The sequence below is a fragment of the Centrocercus urophasianus genome, unplaced genomic scaffold (genome assembly GCF_019232065.1).
Source record: "Centrocercus urophasianus isolate 14NV4802_14NV808 unplaced genomic scaffold, USGS_Curo_1.0 seq_18, whole genome shotgun sequence".
NCBI lineage: Eukaryota > Metazoa > Chordata > Aves > Galliformes > Phasianidae > Centrocercus > Centrocercus urophasianus.
Window position 1 is genome coordinate 11,893,551 of NW_024884733.1, and position 16,594 is coordinate 11,910,144.

The following is a 16,594-nucleotide window of genomic DNA, read 5'->3' on the forward strand; positions in this document are numbered from 1 at the left end:
AATGATAATTTATGAAATTTAAGAGGAAAATGAAGGAGGTACATGAATGGAGGTAGAATGTAGTTGTTGGAATCCGTGATGGTATGAGGAGGCAGGATCAGGGACGTCAATAGAAAATCTAACAAAAGATGGCAGCAGTTGTGCCTCTGAAGACACAAAACCAAAAAGGGGCTGCATGATAATGCAAGAGATTAAAACATCTACTTGATTGAGATCACAAAGACAAAGTACGTAGGAACTTGCTTTCACATGGGCCCTTTGTCATTATCAGACATGTTAGAAAGTCATTATCAGATATGTCATGTTATTTGCATGTTGTCCTCCACACCACATAAACCATAAACCTACTCCCCCAAGCTTATTTCTGTGATCTTGACAGATCTAATCTCCTTTGCTTCTTGCACTGCACAACACTGTGATGCTGAGAGCACACTGAAGGTTTGAATTACTGTGAAAAGAGAGGAGTAACTGGATAAGACTCACAAGGAAATCTGCATTTCTTCACTGGCCTTTTGGAGAAATGTTATTTTGCAATGGTAAATCAGGGAGGAGCAGTGAAAGTAACGCTAGCTAGCATGAACAGTGATCTGCAAATGTTGCAAAACGACTTCTGACTTAAAAGGTCTTTTTGACCTTTTGTTGAAAGCCGTTAAGGTTTGTTCAGTAGAGTCTCCCTTTCTTCATATGACACTGTGGCAGCTGCATCTATCTAAGGTGTCTGAGCTGCAAGGTGGCTTCTTGGTTTCAATATGTCAATAAGCCAGCTGTTAGAAATGTGTTTTCACTGTGGTGCTCATCCTCAGATTTCTATTTGCTAGAGCCCAGGCTGGATTGCCATCCTAGAAAGCTGCAAAGCACATCTGTTTTTCCTAAGCTTTTCCTAGGTGTGAGACAAGAAATAATCAGTTTCTTGAACAGTGTTTTGTTGACAATGAATGAATGTTGGTTGTTTTTTTTTTCTGAGCCACAGTTTAATTTATACAATGCAACTTCATATTTTGTCATTTTGTAATTTCAGTAATGTGTGGTAAAGTACATACATCATCTTTACTGTCTTGAATATAAAAATGGATCCCTATTATCTTTGCAACACTGAGCCAAAACACATGTTAAAATCCAGTCACACTATCCAGTCGCACTATCTTATCCAGATAGATGCAACTTACCACAGTCTTTCCACACAAGGATGCAGAGCATTTTTTTCAGTTACACAAGTTATTTGGTTTTTAATTTATCCTCATTTATATAACCAGAACACATTTTCAAAAATGTAAGAGCAGTGGTGGCTCATTTCACTGTCAGACATCACAGTGCTGCCACAGCTGACAAGTTTTATAATTAACCGTACCAAAACAAAAGTAGGTCTCTGTGCCTTAGGCTCAAGCTTTTTATATCGTGAAGCATGAACTGCGTAAACGACATTTTGTTACTGATGTACACTTCAGCCTTATTACAGAATGCTTTTACAGAGTTCTCCTGGGAGGGTGAAAATGGAGATCTAAACACAGGATATGCCCACTTTCACGAAAGAGACAGAAAGGAGACAAAAAGAAAAACCAAACCCTGGAAATTAAACGTGCATGCATAGTGTTGAAATTCATAATCCAATTATTTGTAAAAGCCCAGCAGAATACATTAGAAAATCTAAATATACAAAATGAAAGAACTTAAATAGGCTATTTTACCTAAAGTATTCTGATTACTACTGTTCTGCACGTCTGTTCTGCAACACCATTTTTAGAAATAGCAGCAAGAGGTTTTCATATACAATTGCATATCTAACTAAAAAGGAGATTTAAAAATAGAACATGTAGTAGGGATGGTAACAGAAGCAATGTGTCATATGCCATGTGTTCCAGTTCCCTGTTTTCCATGGTTAATACCTTAAAAATATCCTTCGTGATGACATTTCCTAGAGTAGAATCTGCAAATGAAGTCTTCTGTTTTTGAGAGAGAGTGCCTTATAAGCAATGGAAAACCAAACTGGTGTATTTGCTGGATTTACAGTGTCTGAACAGTATTTGGACAGTGCTCCTGCTTACTCTGGTCTTGTTTTATTTTCTCTGAATATGTTAACAAAGTTTTTTGCTGAGATAATTAAATACTTCTTTATCCTTGATGCAAATATCCTACAGATTATGGCAAACATGAGGAAAAAACAATTGGTTAATGTTTAATTGCTGTTGTTCTTTGAAGCCAAAGTACATTCCTGGGTGCCTGGATTGTTGGCTAATATGAACCAGGATGACTTCAGATACACTAGTTAAGTAACAAGAACTTTGTATCTTGTTTTGGTTTGAGTAATGCTCTGTCCTAAGGGCACTGGAGAATATCTATACCTAGCTTAATGGAAAGACCTGGTGACAATCTGCTCTCTCAGCTGTATGTTCTGCCCTGTGGTTAGTTTGTGATTGCAAACACTGGGAAGATTGTATGTCCCATGAGCTAAGAGGTGTGCTAATTCAGGCCGTTGTGTTGCACCTAGGGCACGGCACAAAGCAGTAAATTAAAGGGTATGGCACTGAGACACACTTCAGTCAAGGATTCTTCTGTAAGGCAAACAAACTGTTGAAGATGTTTTCTTCTTCAGAATGAGAGGTCCTGATTTCAAATTAAAGCCTTCTCTTTCCTTTTTTCATAAAATCCTTCTTACTTAAGCAAAGCAATTACACTCATTTTAAATACAGTAAGTTCTAAATCTTGCATATGGAGAGACTCAGCATGTATTCAACTCTTTTTTCGAAGAGAAAGAAGAAAACTTCATGAACTCCTGAGACCAACTACAGGAACTGCAAGTGACTGCTCAGTCATGGTAATACTGGGCTGTTAAATGGCATCATATGCAGATGTATTGTGCAGATTGTACAGTATCACAGGAAAGACTTTGTTCTCATAGGTCTGCACAGAAGCACCCCATAAACTTGAAACATTGGGCTTTAATTAGTGTCTGTTACACTGAGAGAGTCAAAGAGAGTGAGATTCCATAGCCGTAGAAACAAAGGAACACTTCTTACTCAAATGCTTATCTTAAAGGTAGGACTTCATTTTTAATGGAAAGCATAAGAATCATATTCTGATGCTCAGATTTCTGAGAGTCCTTTCCTGAAGTTTTACTCTAGGTAGCAAACACAGGAAGATGCTAATGTTTTGTTTGTTTGTTTCCTATTGTATTCAGGACAGTAGGACCTATCATTTATAATATAAGGTCTTCTCCAGTAATTAACCATTAGCAATAACAACAGGTCTCAAAAAAAAAACCAAAACAAACAAAAAAAACCACCCACATTTTAGATAAAAACTTCCCAAACTCTCCAAATTAATTTTACCAAATTCTCTTGAATGCCAGAATTGAGATAATGATTTTCTGCTAAAAACAAAAACAAAAACAAAACTGAAACAAAACTTGATAAGCCCTCATGTTTCAGCCAGGGTAGCCTAATGTTTGTTATTACAGCAATTATTTTTTTCTAAAATCTGGAACTCTCAGGACATAATAGGAAAACCATTTAAAGTTTTCAAGAAAAGCACCAACAAAGAACAATGTCTCAGTGTAAACTGACTTGTCCAGTATTTCAGAGACTATTGAAAAAGAGCCATTGGTACCTGTGGAAACAGTTGAACCATTTTTCACATATTTAACTTAGTGATAATAATTTCATGTATTCTATGAGGTTTGACATCTTGAAATGAAATTCCAGTTCAGTGAAAAGCGTTTTTAGACAGGAAAGAGACAAAAAGAATTATTTTTGTGGTTTGATTTAGCTAATCATTCATGAATAAAATATTCCAATATATTTAGCACTGATTTAACAGACGTATTCATGATAAAGAAACCAGAGATCATCAGTAGCTGTAAAAAATGTGAGAGGATGCCAAAAGTTTGCTGCCTGATTTCAGAAAATATTTTGATCTTCATATGTAACAACAGATTGTCAATGTCCGCACATCTCACAGGCTGCATCCTAATTAACTAGACTTGATGATCAAGAGCTCTGTCTTTTCAATTATGTTCTAACAAAATGATTTGTAAAACCAGGGCACTGATTTTACATTGAGGCTAATGGACAGCCCATAAAAAGAGTGGAACGTGGGACTGGAAGACACAGATATCAACATATATCTGTGAAAAATACTGGTTTTTAATTAGTAGATGGGCAACTGCTTTACTACAGGAGAGTCTGAAAAAAATCAAGATACTGGGATACTTTCAAAACAAGCACAACATAAGCAACATGTTGCCTCTGAAGAAACTTCACAGAATGCTTAAGAGATTTTGTTACATGTATTCAAGTTCTGCTGGTTAGAATATCTTACTTGGAATTTTTACCAAGAGTGATAGCTATGCCATTTGAATTGAAATTAAAATTGTATCTCAACCGTTTTGCTTTCTTTCCAAAGCAGTCAGTTTCAATTATTAAAAGATTTGATTTAGTAACTGTATCCATTTTAGCATTTTGAAAAACGTGCCATAAGCTTTTCATATTGACTTCTCAAACTTGTATTGATGTTATCCTAGTGAAGTCCTATTGGTTCACATTCCTCAGAGAAATAACAATGAGAACTGTCTGAGTGTGCTGTTTTAAAAGGAACCACATTTAAATGTTTCTCTCATGTAAAGTAATTTATAAATGCGAAGCCTTCCAGAGGGCTTCACACAAACTGCAAAAGTCACTGCAAAAGGCTTCCAAGCTGAAATATAGCAGCTGACATTCAACCCAAAAATATCTCCCAAATTCTTGTGGTTAGTAAAACAAGACTGCCCTCTGTTGTTGATGAACTCAGGATCAACCACTTGGGTACAAATCAAATATGTTTTGCTTAAAACAACTCAAGTTAAGGAAACGGTCTCTTTCTTCCCACAAAAACTGATTCTGAAATTAACACAAGTTTGGACTAAAATGCAACATTTATTCTTTAGATACAATGCAATGATTTCTCTGCTGAAATAATCAGTCAGTAATAACTACTGCTATGAGAAAGGGTTTTACCTCTTCATAGTAACGGAGATTATTGTCAGCCACATTAATGAATGCTGATCTCATATCATACTGCATGTTTTGCTTCCATCTGTCCCAGTCTGCTTTCAGTGCATTATTGGCACATTCCACTTTATCTTCAAGTTTCCCAATCTCCTCTGAGAACTAAATACAAATAGTAAACATAAAAAATAAAAATATAAAAATCAGTAGAGTTAGCATTTTAAAATTGATTGGAACCAAGTGACTGTAGTGCAGTAAAGTGAACAGAACTGCAGAAGCAAGGTTGGTATTAAAATTAGCACATCATTTCCTGGTGATAAATAATTTAAAATTTAATTCCTAATGAATAGCTCAGTACAATTTCTGAAATATTAATAGCAGAAATTTGAGACAAAAACTAAAATGTTGCTGAAAATATTTTTTGTTGACTGGGAAGTTACAGACTCTGGCACCCAACAGTAATGCGTCTAAAAGGGAAAACACTAAGGGCTTTACTGGAGCAAAATCAACTTTACAAATGAGATTTGGCCAGAAGACTGAGGAAATTCCGATAGAACTTTTGGTGACTTCAGGAGAAATCAGAATGGGGGGCAAAACAGCAGAAATTATACTCAGATTTCTTGCCCATCACCTTGCAGTCCTTTGGTGTGGAACTAACCCTGGCGTGACCATACAGGGGAGTGAGAAATACCAAAGTAGAGAAAGAACTTAAAATGCAGGATTTCAGCAAAGCAGGGACTTTTTGAGAGATCCAGAGTCAAAAACTTGAAGGCAGCTGCTATGCAGCCATTATTTTCCTCTAATTGCTGGAGATGCACAAAGTGACTCCAAGCTAATGGGAATTAGAAATAGATAAAGGGCCTCTCTCTAGCGAGTCTTCTAGTCCTGTCACTGATTTTGTACCTATTGTCATTTGCTAATCAGCTGTGTCAGTGCTGGCTGGCACCCAATTGCAGAATGAGACAAATCTTCTGCAGCTACAGTGTGAATGAATGCCTTAGGACTGCACAGCATCTGTCTGAAGCAAACCTAGGGAGGTCAGGCACAAACACCATCTATAAAGATCATAAAGCAGAAAAAGCTGATCTCCTTATATTGTTTCCATTGCAACTCAGGTACTGTACATCTTCCTCTTATTCTTTTTACTTTTCTATAAGGCAGAGTGCTCTTTCATCATACAACTTCTCTGTGAAGTTGGATAGCTCTCCCGCTAAGTGCCACAGAGCTGGTGCTTTCATTGATAGGAACTTCCAAGTCTTCTATAAGATCTTCAAGGGATGCTTAGGCTATTCACACATTGCAAGAAAACCAGGCTTCAGAAAAGGACATGGAAAGCTGTGGTCCACAGCCTTCAGCTCCAACCATACAGAGAGGGTGCCATAGCTGGAGGTGCTGCAAATAGCAGAAACAAACTAAGCAACTCTGTCTGGAACAGGGATGGAACCTGAGCCCAATCGTTAAAATTGGAGGTATCAGGGGAAGATGACAGCTCATACACATTGCTTGTGTGACTGTTGTGAAGAAGAGACATATGTTTTAACCAAGTAACTCTTGTGTGTGTACATTTTCACTATTCAGTGCTCAGAAGTCCTGTTCACAGTCCGTAAAACCATAAAAGCATAAAACCAACTCAGAGTCTGACAAAATAAAATCCTTATGCTCAAGTTAGGCAAAAACAGAGTAGCTAGGAAAAATGAAAGAAATTTCAACCAAATGTTTTTTCCAACACTCCATGATACAGAGATGAATAAACATTTTTAGTTTAGACTTTATTTCTACACTGACTTTCCTTGCCACATTTCTAGATTCATAAAATATTGGACACTATTTAAGAAGAAAATGAAAAAAATATTATTTCTACTTTACTGAAAAGCCAAAGTTCAATTATCCAGCTAAATCAGTAATCAAACTATGGGCAAGAGTAATTTCATCAACTACCAACAGTGTATTCAACATGAAAAGGTTAATCCAAAGATTAAATATGGGGAAGTTACCTTTAAAGATATTGCAGGCAACTGGATTAGGTATCTTGGGCATGCCCCAAGTTAACTGCCTTTCCTTCTAACACTAAAAATGAATGCACACAGAATACTGAAAATAGTGACTATTTGTAGATGATTTAGGGTAAGAAAGGCAGTTGAATCCATTTTCCTGCTTTTGCAAGAAAAAACAATTCTTATATAAAAATGACCTAGACTGCATGGTTAAAGAAATCCGGTTTCAAAGTCCTGGTATCATCATCTTCCCTTTATCTTGACCTTTGTATCTTTAAGGCATTTATTTTACAGTTTGTTTTTGTCTTGCCTTTTCTAGGAACTACAGTTTTCTCCCATGGTGTAACTACAGTGTGATGTGGCAGGCAGGCAGTTCTACATCCCTGCCTGGATATGCGGTTTAAGCATCACCCTCTAAAGCCCCCCAGTGTGTATCAAGGTGGGGGCTGAAGTTAGGGTCTAAAGACAGAGTTTTGCCACACTTCTTCATCTCAACTAGAAATGTTTAAGGTCTACTTTTTCACAGCTGAAAAGAAACATACACAGCTGAAAGCAGAAATCAACAAGTGGCTTGGTTTCTGAACAAGTACATCCATGTAGTGTGTACTTGTTTTATAAGGTTTACATTGTTACAATTTATCCTACAAATTAAATAGGATCCTAAATCCATTTTCTTACACTGACCTCATTGAGGCATCTAGAGCAACAAATTAATTCTTACATCAGTGGTTCCTGCAGGAGGACAGCATGGTGCTCACCAGATGTTGTACCACTGGACAGAAGCAGTAAGACAGGCCTGCCAGGGCAGAAGGCTACCAGACATGAACAGGGTGACCTGTAGCCAAAGGGACTTGCAGCAATAGCAAAATTACCTACTAGGTGACATAAAATTATATAGTATCTCAATATGCCAAACAGCATGTCCTTGTATCTACTACATGAATTAGTCCTTCACTTGGACATACTAACCCTGCTCAGCCTGGAGTAAAACATAATATACATTCAGAATGTGATAGCATCAGCATTTAGCATTTCTTTTCTTCACTTCAAGCTTGAATAGCAGAATCCATAAGTCGGCATTTAAACCTGTCAGGTTCTGTCGGAACAGATTATACCAACCTTTTGTCAGAATTAGCATTAGTACTTGCAGCAGTATCAAATCTGTACCCAAGACACTGAAGGAGGCACTGGTTACTCCTTTAGAACAGAGCATAGGAGCAGTGAAGCCAAAATGGTAGCCTCTTTACAGCCAGAGCTCTGGAGGAAAGAAAGGCCTAGATGAGCAGGAGGGCATTCAAACACCCCTCTCAAAAATCTCTGTCAGGAGGCTGCATCCAAAATCACAATCTTCAGACCTTCCGTACTTTGAATAATGGCCACCTTCAACACCTACATTTTGATGTGGGAGGATAATTTGGGGGTTTTTAGAAGCATCACAGGTACCTGTCCTAAAAGCCCAGTAGGAGAAGCATGTCTCAAGAAAATGTTTATTCCTAGCCAATAAACCTGATATCTTACAAGGTTTCATCTGAGATTACAGTCTGTCAGCTGCACTGACCTTGGGAATGTTTTGCACTCTCTTGCTGTATAACTGCCTGCTTGCTAAATCATTTAATGTTTGCTGTGACCATTGCTAAAGATCTCACTGCCTTTTATCAGCTCTAAGGACATGCTGAGATTCCGTATCTATGGTGGAAGTATACTTCAAATAAGATTAGAGTTCTTGCAAGTCACTGTCAGCAGAATTTCTGGCTACCAGATAGCACTGACAAGTCCAGTCTGATGTCTGTGAGATTATTAGAAGCTACATAGGGTATGTCTAAAAACAGAAATGTGCAAATAAAGCCAAAGTCAGCATTTGACACCAATTCCAATAACAGCACCTCTGTTTTCAGGCTTTTTTTCCAACCTCTCATTCTGAAAGCAGTCTGGATAGAAGTGTCAGGAAAATAAGTCAACATGTAATAAAAATTAAAAAACAGCAAAAAACAGATTCAGAAAACAGTGAGAAGTTACTTGAACAGTTAAAAAATAGCAGTGCAAAAGTCTCTGTGGCCAAGCTACCATTAATGGAGAAAATCTTCCTCTTCTAATGAAGAAAAAAGTCAGCAGGATGCAGCCGCCACTCAATTAGAGAAGACAGGATTTTATGATCAGACTAACAGACATCTGCTTTGCTGCTCTGATGAGACTGTAAGAAGAGTCAAGATCTCAGCATTTTTTGAAATGAGTAAGAAATAGAGAGGCTGGAAAGATAAAGCAAAGATCTGTACATCTGGGTAGCCACACAACCCACAGGGTTTTACCACAGCGGTACCAAGGAAATGCAGGAACAGTTAAAATGACCAGGTTCAGTGGAAGCAAGGACAAACATCTCATTATGGAGCACAAAATTGTCAGTATCGAATCAATGGTACAACCAATGCAATGCAAAAGGGAAAATTATTCCTTTTTGTCTATAACAGCTGAAGAAAACCTAGTGCCAGCATCTTGTCTGAGGACTCCACCAGATTATACTAGAAATGCTTTCTTAGAAGGCCTTGTCCTGCCAGGCAGTGTCCCTTGGACACTGGTAGATAGCAGTAAGGCCAGCTGCTAACCAAGCTTTGTGAACTGCATTTCAGCACTGAGTCACTCTGTGCAAATGCAACTGTTTATAGCAACAAACTATACAAATGGGAAGTACTGATAAAAGGGATGCTATATTGATGCAAAATTGATTTAACTAAGTGCATACAAATAACTTGAGCAATGACCTATAACATGTCTTCTGGTCAGATGAAGATCTTAATATGTACTCTATCTTCACATGCAGTGCAACTAAGAGAGCTGATCCGTGATACAGCCAGCTTGAGACCTCACTTACCAGTTAATTGGCCAGGACATAGATACATATATTTTGTAGATAGACTGAGAATAGAAATAATGAAGTAAAAGTTTGCTTGAAGATGGTCTTTGCTGTTTCCTACAAATGTGAAGTTAGTGTTACGAAACTTGTTAATTTATTACAAAGAATAGTTTGTAGTTTCCCTATAAACTTTTAGAAGCAAAAAGCAGAAATGGTTCTCCTGGCAGCCAGTGACCTCTCTGAGTCCTACAGGCTGGTTCCCAGATGTGGTGATACCCCTGCACAACCCCATAACCCCAGCTCAAGGAAACCATACGAGCCCCTGCTCTCCTTCATCCTTCACTCTCTGTGTTGCTCAGTGGCTGCCACCATCCCTGCCTTTCAGATTCACAGGTTTTGCCTGCACCCACCGAGCCTTTTGCACTGGTGTTCTGCCTGCAAGGGTAGGCAGGACGGCTGGGAGCTGCCAGCCTGGGGTCACAGCTGCCAGCTGGTGGGGACACCATGCCAGGGAGCTGAGAACATGGTGGCCAGGTGGGGAGCAGGCAGTGGGCAGCAGGTCAGCCTGTGCCATCTAAGGGCAGCATGGCAATCCGCTGGCTTTGCTGGCAACCACAGAGAGCAGAGGCAAGACCCATCTTTGCTGCCCAGCTCCCAGCCTGCTGCAAACTGTGTCCCAGACTAAGGACAGGAGAAGCAGCAGGAGAAGAAGAGAAACAAAACAGATAAGAGAGTAGAAAGGCAGTAAAATGAAAGGACAATGTAAACAAATAATTTCTGCTTCAGGAAAAAAATGTAAGTTTTTGCTGGCTATTGCATTATACAGAGGCAAATTATTATGAAATACAGTGCAGACATCACAGATATCAGATAGCAATAATATATTCCTACTTGTTCTTTTAATTGACAAGAAATCAAATGAAAATACACACCTCAACTGCCAAAAGGTATCTAAACGGCACATCTTTACATGAAAGCTAATTGCAGCAACTAATAAAAAATATCTGAAATGTCAAGGACCTTCTTCAATGTACAAAAAAGCTGCAGTGAATAATCACTAGTTATTAGTCATTTTTATATATTATTTATACTGTATGATACTTGGTGCTAACAGCTGGAGGACATTATTTAGGTGTTAGAGGTAAAAATAAAGTCTTCAAAATGCCAGTTCTGTCCTTCATCGGATCTGCAATGTGCACAGGTGGCAGCAGAGCAGTGTGGGAAACCATCCCAAGACCAGCACTGCTTTGTGCTGCATTGCACACGAGCTGACCAAGACCAGAAGCAAGCTGGTGGCAGTGGCAGGAAGGTGAGCTACTGAGGCTGTGCAAACTCAACCTGCTGAGCTTTGGTGATGGCTTTGAGGATGCTCAAGTCCATGTGCTATAGGTATGACTGCATTAGAATGAAGGTGTCAGCTAGTAAAAAATATCCTAAAAAATAACCAATCCTGGAAGAAAGGATCAAGAAATTTTCATTTTAAATATGTCTCATGAATGGCTTTGCTTTTTCTACCTCCTATTCCTCTCTTATGTCAACAGAGGAGCAGCCACAATAGCACTGCAGCAAGTCTTACTTTAACTCTCAGTGTGGAAGAATGCTGAAAATAAGCTGCTGTGCCACCTGCATTGACAACACAGACTCCACTGGGAGTGTGTCCTTTGCTGTAGCTGCCTATCCACTGAAGTTTTGCTTTTTTCTCAAGGTTGCCTTTGCCTGGCATGTGTAGCTACAAAGTCCTATGGTTTCCCAGAGGAAGTACAGGACACAGAGACACCATACAGTTACAGTGCATGGCTTCACAGGACATGCATTGTTCAGGGGATTCATTTTCTGCAATTAGAGTAAGGCCTGGAATATTTCAGCATTCTGTACAAAGACATACTCACCAGATCCTTGTCTGCCTTTTTATTGGCTAAAGCATCAACTTTGGAATCAAGCTCACTTTGAATTTGGTCTCTCCTTTTCAAAACACCCTTAATATAAAAAAAAAAATAAATAAATACAAAAAGAAGAAAGACAAACTGAATATATTCAGAAAACCACACAACATAAATTAAACAAGACACAATTCAAGAACTTTGGCATGATACAAGTACCTTCCTAAAAAGCAATTTAATATCATGTAGTGAATACTTATTGTTCAATATCTATTTTTTATCTTGCATGTTTTTTTAAGAGTCTTAGTGAGTCAGAAGTCCAGGAATCCGCCATATAGGTATCACTGCTAACTGGATGAAGAAACCAGCAGTAGCAATTAACTTCATATCAACACAACCTACCATGTATTCATTTTGAAAAAGGAGTTTGCACAACAGGAGTTTGTGCAACCCAGTATCCAAAGTATGTTGTTTGAGTTATTTGAGTACTGAACTCTACTTGAGTAAAATCAGATAAAATTATCATGAAAATGGTAGCTATAGTAACTTTGATATATGTGCTTATTTCCAGTGTATGAAATTATTTCCTCCTGTAAAACTGCCTTACAAGTATTGAATTTTTAGCATAGTGTCAAAATAGATAGGGAAGGAAATGTTACTTGTTGTTAGACTACTAAACAGGAATGGTATTACAGATTATATTTTTATTTCTGATGTTCATTTGCTCTGTGACCTTGAGCAAGTCTTGAACATTTCTCTTTACCTGAGTTTCCGTATCTGCAGAAGTACACTCAGGTGTGATTAACTCACAAAAGGCATTAGTTCTTTTAAAAAAATAATCAAACGAAGGACAAATATAATTACAAATCTAAAATACCTCCTCTTACACTACTTTGCTGCAACTGATTTTACTTCTTCATATAACTAACAGATTTTCAGTATCTACCTCTAGCATAGGGCATGTTGAATCAGCAGAGGACCCAAGCAGCTCTACCTTCTCTAGCTGTCTTGTTTGACTGTGTTCTTTCTGATATCTTCTCAGTTCAACACAAATGACATAAAAAATGGAATAAAAAAATAGGAGCTGAATTCTTAAATAATTGTTCAATGTTTCTTCTAGAACAGATATTCACTAGAAAAGCCTGGTAAACCTGACTTTGGACAGCTCTGAGTAATACACTAGCAGTATATACTCACATAAATCTACCTTTCAGTAGCTCAAAAAATCTTTTGTTTAGATAAATATAGAAAATGTTCAGCTGTAAGCACAGAAGCAAAATAAATAGGTCTGGAAGAGCTGTCCATCATGTTACAAATGCATTATTTTTCTTTTTTTCTGTTTTTGTATTTCTTTTGCCCTTTTAAAAAAATATTGTTTTGATTATATGCTAAATTTTATCACAAATACTCCTTAAATTATAAGATAAAACCCAATAATTTTAATATTGGTATGTTACAACCATAGGCAAGTTCTGACTTCCAAATGCAAATAGAGGGACTGTGTTTTACAAACATATCATTATATTTTTATAATATTTTGTATAATTAATGCTATTCTGACACAAAAATCCTCAAATAATTGCGTGTGGACCCATAGCTAACTTACTGCTGCAATCTATATGCTGAAGCTCAGCAGGACAGAGTTACACTCTCCAGATTTGCTCTGCCTCTGCTGTGAGTCAGCTAGAAAGGAGCCTGTCTCGATGTAAATATTTAGCTACAAATTCATCTCTGCCCTCAGTTTTCAGCTAAACTCACAGCACTGGAAAATACAAAGTCTAATCCATTGTACCTTCTGTACATGTGCCAATTATGTTAGTGAAGCAGCACATAAAGGTGCCTGCAGTGAGGGGTTAAAGACACCCCAGAAATCAGGTTTTATTAGTGTGTGACTTCCCCTGTTGTATTTTTAATATGAGCAGCCCCCTCTCCAAACTGTGAGAGGCAAGTAAGTTATAGGAAAAAGAAATTCATAGTGAATGAAAGGAAAAGAGCAGTGGTTGAACAGGAATGAGCTAGAGGAGCAAGACTTTCCTTATTAATCCTCTGGCAACTTAACACTGTGTTGCAAGCACTTGGATGCTGCAACCAGAAATAAAATGAAAACAAAGAAAACAAAATAAGCAAAGAGCAACAGAAACTTGCCACTTTGTGCAGTAAGAGCCAGGGTGTCATTCTGTGATTTGTACAGAGAATCACAGAATGATTCTCCCTGCTAGGCACGAAAGGGAGGACCTGCACAAAGGTGAGCCAACCTGTACACAGCATATCTTTAATAACATGAGGGATGGAAAGGCTCACAGGTAACAGACTTAGAAGTTCTGAAAAACAAGAATTGAAGGAGGAAATAATGCAATTTGCTAAGATATTCATCTCTTCATGCTTTTAAGTACATTAATACCTACCTCGACCTACCTGCATGTACATTTAAATAATACAGCCTGTGAGATACGGGATATTTTGTATGGTTTCTCTTTCAATGAAACTTATCACTGCAGCACTACTTTCTAACTTTCAGAAGCTAAACCTATTGAAAAATGGACAATGTTCTGCCCAGTGACAGTAAAAGCCTTTGCTGGCTGAGTTATCTTGGGCCTTGCTGTATGCATGGCCTGTAGCACACTCCTGCTGCCCTGTGAGCTGGGTTCCTAGCAGAGACAAAAACAGATACTGCAGCTCGCCTTGGGATGGCAAATCCCACAAAGATGTGTTTGTAGACATTTTTTGCTTTCTGAAGGCAGAAGAGTGGGAATTATGACATGCTAAAATTAGTTCTGGAATTATGTTGATTATCAATCAGGACAGATTTTTTGTATTCTCTCCAAGTGTAAGAAAAATACATCCATAGAGGGAACCGAGAGCATCAGCTTATGGCAGAGACTAAAACAGGCTTGTGACATGGGGACTGGAAGCTCCCTGCTGTTCTAGAAAAAGAAGAAGTAATTTAGGAACATCTCCTAGAAAAGGAGAAACTTCTCCACTGCTTCTCCCCCGCACAATCTGTTACTGCATATTTCAGCAGTGTCAGAAGAGGTCTTTCTAAGCTGCTTTTCCTTGAACCTTTCTGTGCTCCAGCCCTACCACACACAGCTCTAAAACCAGACTTTTGTACTGCTACCACCCTGCCACACAAACTACTAAGCAGTTCTTGTCTGAAATGGGTGCCTCTTGCCTGATTGTTAATCAGGAAAACGGGACAAACCAGATTCTCTGCTAACAGACAGCCATCCCCCTGCCGTGCACATTTACTAACAGCAGAACGGTGGCCACAAAGTATTTTTCATCAGTTACGGCCTTGCTTCCAGAATCTGTCAATGGCCTAAGACAAACTTCACATACTGCCAAAAGCAATCCTTAATGAAACCTTACCATCAGAATTTCACTGTAGAGAACGTACTCATGTATGATTGGTAGCAGATTTTCAGAGAGCCCGGCCATTCGTTTCTCTGTAGCTTTGCAACATTTGTCAATGCAGCTGGCGACGCCTTTTAGGGAGTCTGCTATATCTTCTTCTGATGCTGACCAGAGTGTGTGGATGGGGCCATACTCCTTCATCTCATTAAAATACTCTTAACAGGGACATAGACACAGATTAGTCTTTTGTTTGCTAACAGATGTCTAAGTGCCACTAACCACAATCTCCTATTTACTGTGAACACAGCAGGGAACAGCAGTTTTATTTTAAAGTCCCAAAAGGTGCAGACAACACAAGGAAGTTCATTCCAGTTCTGTGTTTGATATCTTCTTTAGAAATTTTTATTAATCTAAATAGATGGATGCCACAAGAATTGCTTCTCTTGTGCATCTATATCAAGAGATAATTTGTGGAAGGCCCCAGAGTCACTGTGATGTTTGGTAGAACTTAGCTTGGGCAAGCCTGAATATGACCTGAAAGCAGGATGTATTGAAAGCATAATTTTAACACAATTGAATTTATAATGAAGAAATATCCAAAAAAAGATGGACACACACACAGCTGTGTGCTGTGAAGAATCCAATATCTACTATGAACGCATTTCAACAAAAAAGCATCCATGCAAGATGGAACTGAAAATCACATGTTAAGATACTACAAGCAGTAGTATCATGTAGCAGTAACATTTTCACGTCCTCGTCAGTGCACCCTGCACACTGGTGCTCTGCCTTTTGCTATTTGGAAAATCTAGAAAGAAGATTTATTAAGCTTTTGGGACCATGTCAAAATTCATAAGGTTTTCCAAGAAATATTTTGGTGCTGATCACTTGAATCTAAAGACCTTGGCCAGCTAGTTCCACTGGAATGAGCTGTTATCAAAAAGAACGCTTTTCAGCAACATGTATTTTCACTTATTAAGACCCCTCTAACTCGGCAAGGATGTGCTCAGATCTGGCTCTGCACACTAAAGCACTGAGTCTCAGTTATTAGAGAACACAGTGTAGCACTTCAACTTCTACACAGTAATGTCCCTTAAGTGCTGACCAGTAGAATCAACAGTAATTAACAGACCTAGACTGAGAACAGTGTTAAGCTTGGAAAATTAATAATTTAGAGTTGCAAGTTGGTGTGCAGGCTGCTGTTATTTAAGGAAAAGTATGAGCTTAAGTAATCCTTCTCTCTAAAACTCTTCACAGACAGTTTCCCATGACAGAAACTACTGCCAACAGTAAAGCTCTTGAAATTAAAAAATAATCTACTTGGCTAACATGTGGAAAAAAACAAAACAATGCAGAATGAAACTAAAAAACACACATATGGAGTTCCAAAATCTACACAGCATAATAACAGCATGAGACAGCACAGAAAACTGACTCTTTACATTCCATTCAAAATACAAAATGTCACACAGCTCTCCAATAAGCACAATAAAAAGGTAGCCATACTTGCTATGTTTCTTATTTTTAAGTTCCCTTTTG

At 38.2% G+C, this 16,594-nt stretch overlaps 1 protein-coding gene across 5 annotated transcripts in view; it reads right to left on the reverse strand.

The window, feature by feature from the left end:
* Nucleotides 1-16,594, reverse strand: part of SNX7 (sorting nexin 7) — an 83,401-nt gene that overhangs the window by 57,937 nt on the left and 8,870 nt on the right. For 3 of the 5 annotated variants that reach the window (XM_042819115.1, XM_042819116.1, XM_042819117.1), the window contains exons 6-8: nt 15,071-15,270; nt 11,711-11,797; nt 4,989-5,141 (exon numbers count right to left, since the gene is read on the reverse strand). In XM_042819115.1, the coding sequence (XP_042675049.1) occupies nt 4,989-5,141; nt 11,711-11,797; nt 15,071-15,270 (440 nt within the window). Of the gene's footprint in view, nt 1-4,988; nt 5,142-8,092; nt 8,231-9,839; nt 9,939-11,710; nt 11,798-15,070; nt 15,271-16,594 lie in introns of those variants that run through there. The other 2 variants (XM_042819118.1, XR_006168855.1) reach the window with 2 other exon arrangements.